This window comes from Anomaloglossus baeobatrachus, chromosome 5, assembly GCF_048569485.1.
Source record: "Anomaloglossus baeobatrachus isolate aAnoBae1 chromosome 5, aAnoBae1.hap1, whole genome shotgun sequence".
Lineage (NCBI taxonomy): Eukaryota > Metazoa > Chordata > Amphibia > Anura > Aromobatidae > Anomaloglossus > Anomaloglossus baeobatrachus.
In genome coordinates this window covers 464013772-464030161 of record NC_134357.1, presented here as the reverse complement: position 1 = coordinate 464030161, position 16390 = coordinate 464013772, and the positions used below count along the sequence as shown (strand labels likewise).

Genomic DNA, 16390 nt, shown 5'->3' with positions numbered 1-16390 from the left:
AGTATCATTACCGGCCACTGGAGCCGTACTTGGGATAGTCAGGAACTCTGGGGCTCACTGGTTCTAGAATCAGTCACCTGCGCTCTATGTTTTGGTTCTAAAGCGCCACCTAGTGGCCACAGTGAAACATGTATTCTGCAGTACAGATCTTTACATTTATAGTCGCATAAATGAGAAATTTTTAAAAAAACAAAACAAATCCGTTTCTGCAGAAATTTGTTTTATTTCTTCACGGGTCCCTTTTCGGTTCTTAGCCGGACGTTCTATTTCATCCACAGAACAATAAATAAAAGGTCATGAAATACATTACAATTCTGTACATTAGGTTACAAAATCATCAGCGCCACAATACTCAGCAAATCAGCGGTACATCAAGTGATCCGATATATCCTACGGGAGGCGCACACGTACAGGGGGAATGAAGAAAAAATGAAGAAAAAAAATACACAGCGACATTACCAGCCGTGGCTGAACAATAAAATGAATTATTGCTCGGAGCGCTCTTCCCTTTATAATGACGGGTAAACGTACAGCCCTCAGCCATGTGATCAGTACATTATTACAGTGGTTTGATCAGATCTGTCCCTATTATTACTTGCTCCAATCTGTCCCTATGGTGACATGCATATGTGATCAGTAGTCCCGGAGGCAGGTAGCAGGGCAGTTCTTATTCCTTTTAAGTTGACAGGCATCATTTTAGTCCACAGCCTCTGCATATGGGTGGCCCCGATATTTTTATATACATTATATTTTGCAACAAACAAATCAACCATCATACATGTAATTCAATGGACCATGGTTGTCTTGCTATGTAAAGGCCTTGAAATTTCCAGGGCTGTGGAGTCCGAGTTAGCAGAAATGTACAGACTCAAAAATAAATAAAAATATTAATATTATGGTATTCATTTATGACATGCATAGCTGGTTGCATATTTATTTTCATAGAAACATTGGAAAATATAGATAAATCAATCTTAAAGGGCATCTGCCAGCAGATTTTTTCCACCTCATCTGAGAACAGCATAATGTAGGCAAAGAGACCCTGAATCCAACGATATATTACTTCGATTACTAATCAGAGTTTTTAGATTTAGCCATGTAGCAGAGCTAAGAGAGCTGTCCGGCCCACACCAGGATTTCTGTAGAGTCTGTACAATGGCCGTGTGAAATGTCAAACAGAGGAAGGGGTGTGCCAGACTGCTGTGTGTGACATTGTAGTCCGAGCAATGAAAAGTCCTCTGGTTAAACAAACATAGCAAATAAACAACAGGTCGGACCTTGACAAGACAGGCATCCCTGAATTCTCTGTGTTAACCCTTACAGCATTCTGGCTTCGGTTTACATAGCAAAAACCGGCTGACAGATTCCCTTTAATGCCTGTATTAATCAAGTAACTAAACTAATTGTGTTAGTACTCGTACATTAATAAGTCGGAGTGCTCACAAATGGAGGAGTCGGAAGCTTGTCTTACCAACTCCACAGCTCTGGTACTTTTTGCCAATGAATTACATCCCAAACATATGGAGGTACATAGAGCTCTGTCATAGGCTCAGTCCGATGCCCCGCTGCCTCTGCAGAACCTCAAAGCAGATGTACTATATGTAAAAAAAATAGCAATCCCATCAACAAATCGGAGTTCACAGTATAAGTAGGCGTTTGTTTGCCTGGTCGTAGGCTTGATCAAAACTGGTCCAGGACACATTGCGGCTGCATGGTGGAAGAAAGAACTGATGTTGCGCTCCCTGTGCTTGCTGGGAGTTAAAGGGGTCAAAACAAGTACGGAATAGGTGACAACTTACCGATCAGTGGCGGTCAGAGCACTAGCACCCAGAATGAGGAATGTTTACCCCTTTTATAACAGTTACAAAATGGTGTGGCAGGTTGGATGCGTGACCGGAACGCCATTCATTCTCTGTGAGACTTCCGGATGAAGGAGAGCACAGCGCTCTGTAGCCACATCTGGAATAGAATGGAGTCATGGTTGAGCATTTGTAAGGGGTGGGCAGACCCCTTACAAGGAGGTGCAGTGTTTTCCCCTGAAGATACCCCCGCTGGGGTAGACAAAGTTGTTGATGTTTTATGTTGATGTTTTATTGCATTTGCACTGTATAGCTGGGTTCCCCTAGCAGCCGGGTGGGACGGCTGTCCCCAAAGAAACAGGGCAGGAGAAAGGAGGAGCCGGCAGGAGTAGGGGGAGGGAGAGTGTGTGGTAGGAGGCAAGGGTGAGTTGTTAGTCAGTCGAGTCCGGGACAGGAGAGAAGGAGCAGTGGGGGCAGGGTGTGGGAACTAGGTGGACAGCGTACAAAGAACAGAAAAAAAAAGAAAGTGTCCTCTATGGTGAAGCAGGTTTGAGTGGGTCAGGTCTGCGGTAGCCGGAGTGGGAGCCTCCTTATACACGCTGGCGGTCTTGGCACAAAGCAATGTGTATGGTCAGCAAATCCTGAGCACCGCCGAATTCTTTGGATACATCTGCACAATCTTATCAGATGAGGGGTCTTCGGTAAATCTAAAGCGGATCTCTGTCTTCATGATCCTGGTCTTGGTGTCTAATAACAAGACCGGCCAGAATCTTGCTAGAGAATCAGAATGTATTGATACACTTCTCTTATTATTTAGCAAAATATTTTCAAGTAATGTGGTGCTGGTCAGTGGAAGCACAAATCCGGAATATCAGCTGTGGTCGTCTGTCTGCAGCGCGCTGCGCGCCTGTGCTACTAACCCACAGAATGAAGAGAACCAGAAACTCTGCAGTTCAGCATTTCCACAGGCGATCGAACGACTTCATGATTCTCTCCAACATGAGATAGTGCTGCCTATCTGTTGCATGATTTGTCCCATTGTCGCCAATAATAGATTTGCCCAAGATTACTTTGCCTCTATTGGAGGGCTAGAAATATTGGCTGATATTCTCTCCCACCTAGTGAATGGTTTACAAGAAAGAAGTTTGGATTTCAGGCTTGCTGTGGTGGTTACGGAGACTTTGGACACGTGCATCACAGGAAACTCTGAGTCTATCCGTCACCTGGAAAATCACAATATAATATCAAGTCTGAGGAGCCTTTTATCCTGCGGAAACCTGGAAGCAGAAGACAAGTTCAGCATTGTCCTCACCATCGGACACCTCACAGAAGACTGCGAGGCAAATCAATATGAACTGCTGAAAAGCCACGGACTTTCCCTCACGGACCAGATTGTGGCGTAGTCGGCAGGATCCGGATTATTTGCAGGGGGTCCTGATCCAAGAAGATGGAGACCAAGTGGTGCCTAAGGCGTTGGACCAGGCACAAGACGGCGGTAAGATGGCCGCCGTCTTCACGAATACAGTGAGCGCGCGAAGAATTGGCGCCAAACGAAAAACCCTGAGTTGGCTGGCGAAGAAAAAGAAGTACCGAGTGCGCCGCCCAAAGAGGGGAGGTGCTGGCCCCAAGATGTTGCTGAAAACATGTGAAGATGGCGGCGCTACAGGAAAAAAAAGCGTCGCCTGTGCTGGGTCGATCTGATGTGCGAGACTGGGGGTGGAGTGTATGCAAGAGCGGGAAAGGAAGGCCCGCCTCCACCTTCCCCAGCATCTCCACTGTCCCTGGCGCCATTACAGGAAGAGCTGCAAGAGACGCCAACTCTACAACTGAACTCAAGTGAGATGGAGACTCAGATGAAGCAGCGAGCTGCAGCGGGCGCGCTGGTGACAACCAGCCTGGGGAGAGAACGCCCGAGGCAGACTACAGCCAAGGAAGCCCTGACCATTAAACTACCGGCTGTGCCAGGAGGTCCGGAGCGGCCCGCAAAAGTAACGTGGGTCACTTTCTGGGACGCCGTGACCGGTGAAACCTCCACGGAAGTCCGGGCCACCTATAAGACACAACTACAGCCGGGAAGCGAACTGCTGGAAGCACCTCTCCAGAGTCCGGAGGTGGTTACACCAGACAAGGTGGGCCCTCCAGCCCCCACAGAAGTTCCGGCCCCGGGAGAGCAACCTGCCCGGGAGTTAGAGGAAGATGAGTGGGGATTCTTCTGGGAGCCGGTAAAGCCGGCGCCCCTGACCCGACGACAGTCCCCACCGCCTGAAACAGACCCGGTACAAGAAAGGTTACTGGCCGAGACCGTGGCCCGTGAGATGATGGCCGGTCCCCTTAGCGAAGAGTTTGATCGGCAGTGCACCGTTGGCACCGTGGTCAAATTCAATCAGGCGGAGGGCTATGGGTTCATAGAGGATGAAGAGACCGGGGATCATTTTTTCTATAACCGGGTTAACCTGGACACTGAGGGCTTGCCCCAACGGTTGCATACCCTGTACCCGGGAGAAAAGGTGAAATTCTGGAGAGAAGTGGGATGCCGGGGCCTATTTGCCGTAGGAGTGACCCGGATGCCCACTGCTCAAGAGGCCGCACAGTGGCAACAAGAGATTGAATGGGAAGAGTGTCAGTACCGGAGACGTACACAACAGCGACCGGTGCTGGCCGAGACTTGCCGGCCGAGACACACGCTGGCGGTGTCGCCAGAAGTCACTACAGGACTGATAGCCGAGCCGGACAAGGAGACACCGGCGGTATTGGCGATTCGGCAATGTATGGTGACACACCCGGTGGTCGTCGTGGGAAGTCCACAGCCATCCCGACCCGCTACTCCGTCACCTCCGCCGAGAGTCAAGGGGCCAAAGCCGGAGCCAGAAGGATCGGAGACACTACGAACCGTTCCGGAGGCTGCGCCGCTTGCCAGGTCAGTCACTCTTTGATTATGTGCGGGCCCAGCGGGCCGAATGGCTCCGAGCTTATCACCCCGTGTGAACCCCAGTGACCGGAGAAGGGGGACATACTTGTGTTAAGTATCGGTAGTGTTGAAGAACCGGTGAAGTTTTACAGGTTGTAACCATGTTTAAGTTACCGAGCCCGGAAGGAGCCTGATGCTGAACTGTGCGAGGACTCCCTCTGTGATGTTTAGGAGAACTTTATTGTCTGTGCTCCTGCCTTCAAAGACCGGGAGTGCTGAGAGAGACTCCGGGCAGAAAACCAGCCAAGACCGGGAGTGCCGTTATGGCCTCCGGGCAAACCTTCTGCAAAGACCGGGAGCTCCCTTGGAGGGACTCCGGGCACAGAACTTGTGTGTTCGTTGATTGTGGTTTTATATGAAAGTTTTAAGGTTTTGAAAATTTGCCTTGCTGCTAAGATCGTGTTTTGCAGGTGCGGGCCTTGCCGGGAGGCTAAGGCAGAAAGAGGGGAGGGATGTAAGGGGTGGGCAGACCCCTTACAAGGAGGTGCAGTGTTTTCCCCTGAAGATACCCCCGCTGGGGTAGACAAAGTTGTTGATGTTTTATGTTGATGTTTTATTGCATTTGCACTGTATAGCTGGGTTCCCCTAGCAGCCGGGTGGGACGGCTGTCCCCATAGAAACAGGGCAGGAGAAAGGAGGAGCCGGCAGGAGTAGGGGGAGGGAGAGTGTGTGGTAGGAGGCAAGGGTGAGTTGTTAGTCAGTCGAGTCCGGGACAGGAGAGAAGGAGCAGTGGGGGCAGGGTGTGGGAACTAGGTGGACAGCGTACGAAGAACAGAAAAAAAAGAAAGTGTCCTCTATGGTGAAGCAGGTTTGAGTGGGTCAGGTCTGCGGTAGCCGGAGTGGGAGCCCAGGTGAAGTAGAGTAGCCGGGCACATCCCCACGAGAGGAGACGACAAGAGGAGGTATTCCCCCACATCAGGAGTTGTGAAGTGACGCTATCAGCTTACTGCCACTGTTGTGAAGATGTGTGCAATAAACGTGCCTTCTGATTCAACTGATCTTTGTCTGCAAAGTCTTTATACGTCTGACAGCATTCCCTGCACCACCACACTCTGCCCCACCAAGCAATCTCCTGTCCCAATAGTGACGGTGGAGCCGGGGGTTAGCCTGATAGAAAGAGGGGCCACGACTACAATCCCTGAGGCGCCCCCGGCACCCCGTTACACATTCACATTGCCATTCCATCCTAAAAAGGATTAAAGTGCTGATTGGTGCTATCCCAGCATTCGGACCCCCAACGATCACCTATTTAAGAGATGCGCCTCATCTTTCCATTAGGTTTCCTTTAGTTTATTCAAACTCTTTACTTCATGACATCATATAAATACACGAGAGGACAAAATAAATAAGCAATGTGCTGTGTCCAGGAGAATGTGTGCAGGGACAGTGCATACGGGGTGACGGGCGGAGTGTGGGGGAGGAGATCGGGACATGCTAAACTGAAGACGCTCCAGTGCAGCGCTCACTACTGACACCATCTAAGACATTGGCAAAGTAGGAATTCTTCTTGGCACTCGTCTAGAGAGAACGATAGAGGTAAGAGGCCACTTATATGCAGATAACACTCCCATACTGTATCACAGTAAGTGCTATAGACGTGTCACGGGATTTTACCCACTTTCAGACAAGTGCAATCTGGGTGCTCTTTTTGGCTATTATGCCAAGACTTTCCACAGGCTTTGAGAACTGGAGCTCATGTTTCAAAGGTTTCTATGAAGTCTAGATCTGGGGATCTGTGGGAGGTCCAGGTTTGTGTCTGTAATAGAGGCTCAATTAACACTAGAAGTCCCAGGAATTTCGAGCTCCATAGGGTTTCAATGGTAGAAATGTTAAATGACCCCTCTCTGGGACTTCTAGTGTTTAAGACTCGTATTCCCACAATCTTACTACATAGTACTACCTGTGCAATTTCCTTGCAACCATCTTGTGACCTTTTCTTGGCCTGAATGCACTTATGTAATGCACCATATACCTTCCCTGTTAAAAATAGATAAAAATGCAAGTTTATTAAAAAAAACAACTGTATAACACTTGTCTGAAAGTGGCTTTAAAGGATTTAGACCCTCTCGTTCTATGAATAAATATATCTTTTTTCATTATTTACTTAAATGCACTCATTTTACAATTGAATTTCATAAAAAAAATTGCACCATTTGTCTTTTATAGCCTAGGAGTTGCACTGGCCATTGATTACTAAATAGTGAGTGAACTGAGGATCCATCAGTGAGCTCAAATCAGACTGGTAAGTTTATAACTCTTATGGCATTTTTCTGAGCTCCTCTTAGCTCATTTATGACATCAAAGATGAATGTGCAAGGAGACAAAACGGTGCAGAATCTTTAATGAAACCCAATGGCAAAAATGATTTTATTGTTACTTCAAACACATGAATTTACGTATAACAAAAAAAAACAAGAAATTATGGACAGGCAGATTCTGACCAATCAGATGATGAAATGAGTCTAGGTTGGCCGTTTACACCCACAGATACATTTGTAGATTAGAACCTGTTCTCTTTCATCGTCCTAGCGTAAAACCTTATTGCCCCTATAGTGGAGCGGACTGTTGGGGCATCTTTGCACGTTACGACTCTTGTGATTGACAGATGCATTTTTATGTCAGGTTCTAATTTGATCAGTTGTCCCTTTTAGATAGAAATTGGTGAGATATCTGTACATGTAAAGGCTCCCTGATCATCATCAGACATAGTCCATAATTAGGATCTCACAGGCGAAATGTTATTTTATAACTATACATGCCGACGTACACTACTACTACACCAGGTGGTAGCCATGCCAGCTCATAAAAGTGCCATCTTCTCCGGCCTCTCCGGGAAACTTCCAAGTCTCTCCATTCCTCCTAGGGTCGGTAACATCACACACATAATTAGATTTTTTTCTGTTTTTATGGGGCCACAACGACAAAATCGGATCAGTTTCTGCCGTCCAGCCCCTGTCCATGGATGCCCATCACAAGAGTGCCAATCCAGTATAGGGCAATTCCTGCCATGCAGAAGAAAATAATAAAAATAACTGGATATCGGGATCTTCTGGCCGGTTTACTGCAATTTTTTTTCTTTGCCCTGTAACATTTGGTTTCGGCACAATATAACCCTTAGTATTTGAGAGGAGATAAACCCTGTATCGTTTGCTTCCACAGGGGAATGATCAGTAACCGATGATCATCGTCAGTAAACGTCCATATAAGCAGCATCGGTGGTGAGCACATTCACGGGGGCCTAGGATGTCAGCTTGGAGTAGCTGGGGGGAGAGAATTTCCGTCTCAGGTATTTGAGGACGTAGAGGGGGAGACAGCTGACCAGCGTAATCACAGTCACTTTCCACAGGAAGGACACCGTGGCAATGAAGTAAACATCTGGAAGAGATGACAAGCAACAGGCAATGAGACGTGTGTAACAGGTATGAGCGAGAAACACAGTGGGGTTCACACCATTTCTCAAATCCCCCTCCCAAACACCCTAATTTTCTCCTTTATCACTCGATTTGTGCTGCCCTAATCACAGGTAGCATAAATCAAACTGCAGCTAGGTATATTTTCTTTAAAGGGAATCTGTCAGCAGGTTTTTGCTATGTAATCAGAAGCCAACATGCTGCAGGGGTTAACACAGAGATGTCTTGCCAAGGTACAGAAAAAACGTGGCACACCAAAATGAATATAAGAACTTTATTATAAAATCCAAAATGTAACGTTTCGACCCCTATTTTTGGGTCTTCATCAGGCACTGAAACTATTTGTCTAATTTCAGTGTCTGACATAGACCAAATATAGGGGTCGAAACGTTACATTTTGGATTTTATAATAAAGTCCTTATATTCATTTTGGTGTGCCAAGTTTTTTCTGTATCTAATGACTGGTTTGAACACTTCTTGAGCACCCATAATTCCAAGTGTGCAACAAACCTTATTCTACCTGTCTTGTCAAGGTATAATGTGTTGTATATTTGCTATGTTTGTTTAAGAAGCAGGACCCTTATCATTGCTTGGACTACACTGACATGTGCACGGCAGTCCGGCACGTCCCCTCCTCTGATTTGACACCTCACTGTCAATGTACAATCTCTATAGAGAGCCTGCTGGGGGCGGGACAGCTCTCTTAGCTCTGCTACATGGCTAAATATAAAAACTCTGTGTCAGAACAGCTGCATTCAGTAATCTAAGTGATGCATCATTGGATTCAGGGTCTCTTTGCCTACCTCATGCTCCTCTCAGATGAGGTAGTAAAAATATGCTGACAGATTCAGCCTAAAACACTCTGGCATTTTAGAGAAAATATAGTTTAAAGAGCCGGACAGTGAATATAGGGAGAGATCTGACAATATTGGCTCCTCCCCTGGCCCGAGACCTGTCAGCGAGAAAAGCCAACAGTGGACAGCACTGGGCTAGTTGCATCTCTGTCTTTGGTCCTCAGCCACATAGTCCAGCTATATTTTATCTCAAACGCCAGAGCGTTAAAGAAAAATTCTCATTGCAATTTTTATTCCGTAAATCAATAGTTCACATGAAAATAGGCAACTTTGTAATATATCTTATCAGGCAAATTTGCTTCTTTCTCCTCCTGGACTGATCTTTCACTCTTAGGGGTACTTTACACACTATGACATCGCAGGTGCGATGTCGGTGGGGTCAAATTGAAAGTGACGCACATCCGGAGTCGCTGTCGACATCGCAGTATGTGAATCCTTTTACATACAATTAACGAGCGCAAAAGCGTCATTATCGTATGATCGGTGTAGGGTCCGACATTTCCATAATTTTGCAGCAGCGATGGTACGATGTTGTTCCTCGTTCCAGCAGGCAGCACACATCGCTGTGTGTGAAGCCATAGGAGCGAGGAACATCACCTTACCTGCGTCCCGTCTGCAATGCGGAAGGAAGGAGGTGGGCGGGATGTTTACATCCCGTTCATCTCCGCCCCTCCGCTCCTATTGACCGCCTGCTGTGTGACGTCACTGTGATGCCACACAACCCGCCCCCTTAGGAAGGAGGCGGTTCGCCGGCCAGAGCGACGTCGCAGGGCAGGTGAGTGCATGTGAAGCTGCCGTAGCGATAATGTTCACTACGGCAGCAATCACAAGATATCGCTGCTGCGACGGGGGCGGGGACTATCGCGCTCGGCATCGCAGCATCGGCTTGCGATGTCGTAGTGTGAAAAGTACCCCTTAGGTCATGGATAAAATCTGTATTTATTGAAGAAAGGTTTTCCCATTACTAAGAAAGGAGATAGTAGTTGCTACTGATAACATTTTATGTATAGGGTGAAGGTGAGGAGCTGGAGCCAGTGCTCCTCCCCTTCTCATCTACATAGAATCTCATCAGTACCAACTGACATCTGCTATTCCAGTAATGTAAAAATCTGTCTTCACTGAAGTCAGATTTTACCTTACTGCCTCTTTAGCACCTGAAGCACGAAAATACTCCTCTGCTGAAGCCTCCTGTGACAGTGTGAACAAGGCTCTGCCGACAAATCACAGTCTATAGAGTGAGAATTCTCTATCTGCAAAATATTATTCTGAATTAACTGCTACTGTACAATATATGGATTTGTACATATAGATTAATTGTAGAATGGAGATTTTACTGTACATTTTGATTGGGACTCTACCGTCTCCTTGAATAATCACTGCAATGAAAGTGATAAAAAAACTAATAGAAAAATGCCCAGCTCTTGTCATTATAGATGTAGTAATTGTAAATTATTTATTGTTCAAGGGGCTGAGAAGACTAAAAAGCCTAATAGGGTCTTAACTGTGTACAAATGGGAAAATGAGTGAGGGGGACATAGTCACCTGATGGAGTTGTAAAAAGCACATAAAATAAGTGGCTGCCGTGGCTCCAAAATATGCAGTGATCAAAGGATTGTAGACAATGGATGTAATCCGCGCTGCCGGAGAATCAATAGTGTTCAGATCAGTGAGGGAAGAACATGCAGATTATTGAAGTCTACGCTTTTTGAAACCCACTGGTTTCTTCATTAGAACAATGATAAAGAAACTATAGGGTTTCGAAACGCGTTGACTTCAATAAACTGCATGTTCTTCCCTCCCTGGTCTGAACTCCATTGAATCGCCGGTTTATATCCATCCTTTGATGTCTGTAAATAATTTTTTGGCACATCTGGATATATTAACCACACTTTTGCCATGTGTCCTTTTTTTCTGTGGCGGTATCGGTTTAGCATTTGCCGCACAGTGATAAACCAATTGAACAAACCCTTATACAGACTTCGTGACATTCTCTTACCTATGAACTCATGTAAGAAAACAAGGGAGGCAATATAACAGGAGAGACTGAGGAGCTCGGCCACGATCATCAGCCAGTGCCAAGTCTGAATGGTCAGTGCCACCATCAGCAGCTCTGTGAGGATCAGGGAGGTGAAGGAAATGGCCACTATGTGGACAAACTCCGACTCGAAGAGCAGCAGCGCTCCGTACATGATGATGCTCCCTGGAAAGAGGGGGATGAACACCAGATTAGTGACAAACTCCTGTATTCATTTACCTATTGAGTAAAAAACGACACATTTTAAGGACAACGGGTATAAAGTGAGCAAATGTGGAACCCAGTACTTCTGTGTCATTTCTTATAGAGTCACGCACAGCGTTGTACATGTGGCAGAGGACGCTGGTGTGTAAATTGATTACTTTTATTAATAGCTGCACGTTTTTTGCACAACTGCTTGGCCATTAGCAAGAAGTAATCAATTTACAGGCATATTCCAATCTGACAGCCACACCTGCCACTTCATGGGACCCTACCCTTACTAAAACCAGCGATGTCGCTGGTGAAAGCACCCGCCACCGTCGGTTGTGCGTCACGGGCAAATCGATGCCCGTGGCGCACAACATCGCTAGGACCCATCACACGGACTTACCTACCTAGCGACGTCACTGTGGCCGGCGAACTGCCTCCTTTCTAAGGGGGCAGTTTGTGCGGCATCACAGCAACGTCACACGGCAGCCGTCCAATAGAAGCGGAGGGGCGGAAAGCAGCCAAAAGAAAGTGACGCCCACCTTGTTGCCGGAGGATGCAGATACGGTGTAGTTCCTCGTTCCTGGGGTGTCACACGTAGCGATGTGTGCTGCATCAGGAACGACAAACAACCTGCGTCCTGCAGCAGCAACGATATTTGGGATTAGAACGACGTGTCAATGATCAATGATTAGGTGAGTATTTTTGATCGTTAGCGGTCGTTCGTATAGTTTCACATGCAACGACGTCGCTAACGAGGCCGGATGTGCGTCACGAATTCCGTGACCCCAACAACATCTCGTTAGCGATATCGTTGCGTGTAAAGCCCCCTTAAGGCTATGTGTGCACGCAGCATTTTTTTTTTACCACAAAAGATGCAGTGTTTTTGGCCCCCAAAAAAATGCACAAAAACGCATCCGCTTCAAAAACGCATAAAAAAAGCATACGTTTTTGTGCATTTTGATGCGTTTTTTGCGGCGTTTTTCTCCATTACATTCAATGGGTGAAAAACGCAGGAAAAACGCAAAAATAATTGACATGCTGCATCTTTGTGGTCACTACAAAAACGCAGCTAAAAAAACTTCACTGTGCGGACAGCAAAAATGAAATCTCATAGACTTTGCTGGGGAAGGAGATTTATGCAGTTTTTAGAGCAAAAACGCACCCGAAAAAAGCGGGAAAAAACGCAGCGTGCGCACAAGGCCTTAAAGTGAGGAAGACACATGTCTATATCGGCTCTATGGGCTTTTATTCTCAAGATTGGTGGGATCAGACTAAGTATAAATTAATGGCATGACCTAGAGAGAATCCTCTTTATTGAGCCAAGACAGTCACACAAGAAAAAAAAAAAGAGAATAAAATCTATCACCAGCAATCAGTTTAACATTTCATGTAACAACACTGCACACAAAACTAAAACTGCAAAAGCCAAAAATACAAAACATTTTGGCTATATCGCAATGATGTTGGATTTCATGTACATGACTGGCCATCTAATGTTACCTGGAGGTGACCTTTTACCTTAAAACAGCAAGGCAGAACATACTACTTACCTTGATAAATGCTGATCAATACCCAGATAAGGAATGTCTTGTAGGACAGTGGCCTTCCCTGGAAAGTAGATAGAGAAGTATTCAAGCATATGCTGAAACTTTACCTGTCATTATCCCCAAAACGTATGTTTTGAAAGCATCTTTTTAGCGAAGGATTCCACTTTAATTAATAATCAAATATTCATATGAAGTTGACTAACTAAATGTAGGTCTAAAGGATAATATTTCTCCATGTGGACATGCCTGTGTAAGGAGACTTATAGGCCATGCAATGCTCCTCTGGGAAATTAAATATGCAAAATGCCTTTTCAGAGCAGAAGAGGACTTGAACTCTACTACCACCAATCCTAAAAGTCAATATCCACCCTTTAACGTGTCTTGCCATATGACTGAGGCCATGTGCACACATTGAGTATTTGGTGAGTTTTTTACCTCAGTATTTGTAGCCAAAAAAGGAGTGGGTAATAAATACAGAAGTGGTGCCCGTGTTTCTATAATACTTTTCCTCTGATTGTTCCACTCCTGGCTTTGTCTTACATATCCTGAGGTAAAAAACTCACCAAACACTGAATATGTGAACGTGGCCTTGAACTAAAAGCCAAACCAGAATCTTAATTTGCAGACACAATGTTTCGGGGTATTGTCTCTCATTAGTGCAAAGCAAGAGATGTGATTTGTTTGTATGAAAGAAGTCAGTCCAAATCAGATTTCATGCTTTGTGCTGTTGAGGGGCAACACTGTGTCTAAAAATTAAGATTCTGGTTTGGATTTTATCCTACGTCGTATGACAAAGCTTGCTAAAGGGTCAAAATTGACTTTTAGGTTTGCTATTTTCAAGTCCTGTTCCACTCTGAAGAGGCAATTTGCATAATTTACTAAACATATTACTTTTTCAGCTAATGGAGTCACTGTGTACATACATTACTTATCCTGTTCTGATCCTGAGTTACATGCAGTATTATATTCCAGAGCTGCACTCACTATTCTGCTGGTGCAGTCACTGTGTACATACATTACATTACTTATCCCGTAATGATCCTGAGTTACATCCTGTATTAGCTACTCCAGAGCTGCACTCACTATTCTGCTGGTGGAGTCACTGTGTACATATATTACATTACTTATCCTGTACTGATCCTGAGTTACCTACAGTATTATATTCCAGAGCTGCACTCACTATTCTGCTGGTGGAGTCACTGTGTACATACATTACATTACTTATCCTGTACTGATCCTGAGTTACATCCTGTATATACTCCAGAGCTGCACTCACTATTCTGATAGTAGAATCACTATGTATATATGTGACGCCCTGGGCAAGCCAGGGGTCACAGGTGATGACACCACCACACCCTACACCCCGGATAGGTACACCAAAGCTAAACCAGAAACCCTTGTTGCCTTCCTCCAGGGGCTCATGTCCACACCAGGGGGTGGGCCAGGCGGTTCACTCCGCCCACCGAGGAGTTCACAGTCCTGGAGGTGGGAAAACCAGGCAGATTAGTGGGAGCTGAAGTTAGAGTGAAGTGGTAGAGGAGCAAGTGAGAGGAGTTGAAGTGAAGGAGAAAGTGACAGTTTGGAAAGCCTGAAGTTGGTCCGGGTGTGTGCCCCGGACTGAGACAGCAAGGTTGGCAGATGGCGGTGACCGTCTGCAGGAGAGGCTGATCGGAGGTTGCCGAAAGGACCATGGACGGGTGGTGGCCCGGCGGTACCGGACTGGTATACAAAGAGAAGCCAGCACCATTGGCAGGGGCCTTTCGGATCCCGGCAAGACTAGGAGTCGCCGTGAATTTGCCAAATCCGTCAGTGAAGGGGACCTCCGGGGTCTCCAAACAACCAAGTCCCGATTGAAGGCAACAGTCCAACCGTAGGAGAGAGACACTGCCACCGCCAAGGCACCAGTTTCTCAGGGCCAGCGCCTGCGGGCAAAGAGGGGCTCCTCCGGCCCATATCCAAGTCGGGAAGCGGGTTACCGGTGGGAACCCATCGCTACCAACATTACACAAGGTGCAGGGAAAGAGACAGTCACCGTTAACTACCGGGGAAAAGCAACAGCAGCCGTCCGTGGGAACCGTCTTTCCAGCCGTGTGTTTTACCGAGAACTGTGTCAACGTCTCAGGCTGAGTGAGTACCACCGTGCCGTACGGCACAGCGCTGCCCCCGCGACCCTGCACCTCACCAGGCCCCGCACCCGGCCTGCCATCCACCCCTACCCCATCACCGGGCCCCGGGACAACCAACCCTTACCCACGGAGGGGAGAAACAACAACAAAGCTGCTCCCTGTCACTGCTCCCGGGATCCCCATACAGAGCAGCGGTGGTGTCCACACAATCACCACAACCGTGGGTGGCGTCACGGACAATAAATCCCCAATACCAATCCCCTTTTCACTCACGGGCGAGGAGCGCCGCTCGAGTCCCCAGGATCCGGCCAATCGCTCGAGCCACCGAGCAGCAGCGGCCGCAGCAGCAGCGGCAGCCGGACCAGAGCAGTGGGAGAGCGCAGCGTCCCCTCCTCCGCCCGCGACATATACATTACTTATCCTGTACTGATCGTGAGTTACATCCTGCATTATACTCCAGAGCTGCACTCACTATTCTGCTGGTGCAGTCACTGTGTACATACATTACATTACTTATCCTGTACTGGTCCTGAATTACATCCTGTATTATACTTCAGAGCTACACTCACTATTCTGCTGGTGGAGTCACTGTGTACACACATTACATTACTTATCCTGTACTGGTCCTGAATTACATCCTGTATTATACTCCAGAGCTGCACTCACTATTCTGCTGGTGGAGTCACTGTGCACATACATTACATTACTTATCCTGTACTGATCCTGAGTTACATCCTGTATTATACTCCAGAGCTGCACTCACTATTCTGCTGGTGGAGTCACTGTGTACACACATTACATTACTTATCCTGTACTGGTCCTGAATTACATCCTGTATTATACTCCAGAGCTACACTCACTATTCTGCTGGTGGAGTCACTGTGTACACACATTACATTACTTATCCTGTACTGGTCCTGAATTACATCCTGTATTATACTCCAGAGCTACACTCACTATTTTGCTAATGGAATCCATCGGCCAGGTCAGTCATTTCTTGCTCCTGGATATGAACGGTGAGGTCTTGAAGTTATCCGCGACTTTTTAATTTTAATTAGCCGACCTGGTACGTATACACATGTTCGTCACAACAATATTAATGATATTGTACCAGGCCGGCTAATAAAAAAAGAAATAGCTGTAGACGCCTTCAAATAAGAGCAAGTTTTAGGGCTAGAAGCCAGACATCAGGTTGTACCAAGTCTACATGGCAGGATTGTTGACTGATTCCAATAGCAGTCAGCAGAAATAGGAGTTCTATCCTGGAAAGGCTGTAACCCTGGATCTATAGCAATACTTCAAAAGGCATTCAACTTTTTATGGAAAGTATAGACTATTATTTTTATACTTTATTAATTAGGAAAGCTTGCAGAAAAAAATAATAATACTTTAAAGGGGTATTCCCATCTCCAAGATCCTATCTTAATATGTAATAATAATAATAATAATAAAAAATAAT

The 16390-nt window shown here is 46.3% G+C and overlaps 1 protein-coding gene across 1 annotated transcript in view; it reads right to left on the bottom strand.

Moving 5' to 3' along the window:
* Window positions 1–203: 203 nt before the first annotated feature.
* Window positions 204–16390, bottom strand: part of ATP9A (ATPase phospholipid transporting 9A (putative)) — a 165834-nt gene continuing 149647 nt past the window's right edge. Inside the window, exons 26-28 of the mRNA XM_075350592.1 lie at window positions 12809–12866; window positions 11028–11231; window positions 204–8142 (exon numbers count right to left, since the gene is read on the bottom strand). Coding sequence (XP_075206707.1) covers window positions 8006–8142; window positions 11028–11231; window positions 12809–12866 — 399 coding nt within the window. The 3' untranslated portion in view covers window positions 204–8005. The remainder of the gene's footprint in view (window positions 8143–11027; window positions 11232–12808; window positions 12867–16390) is intronic.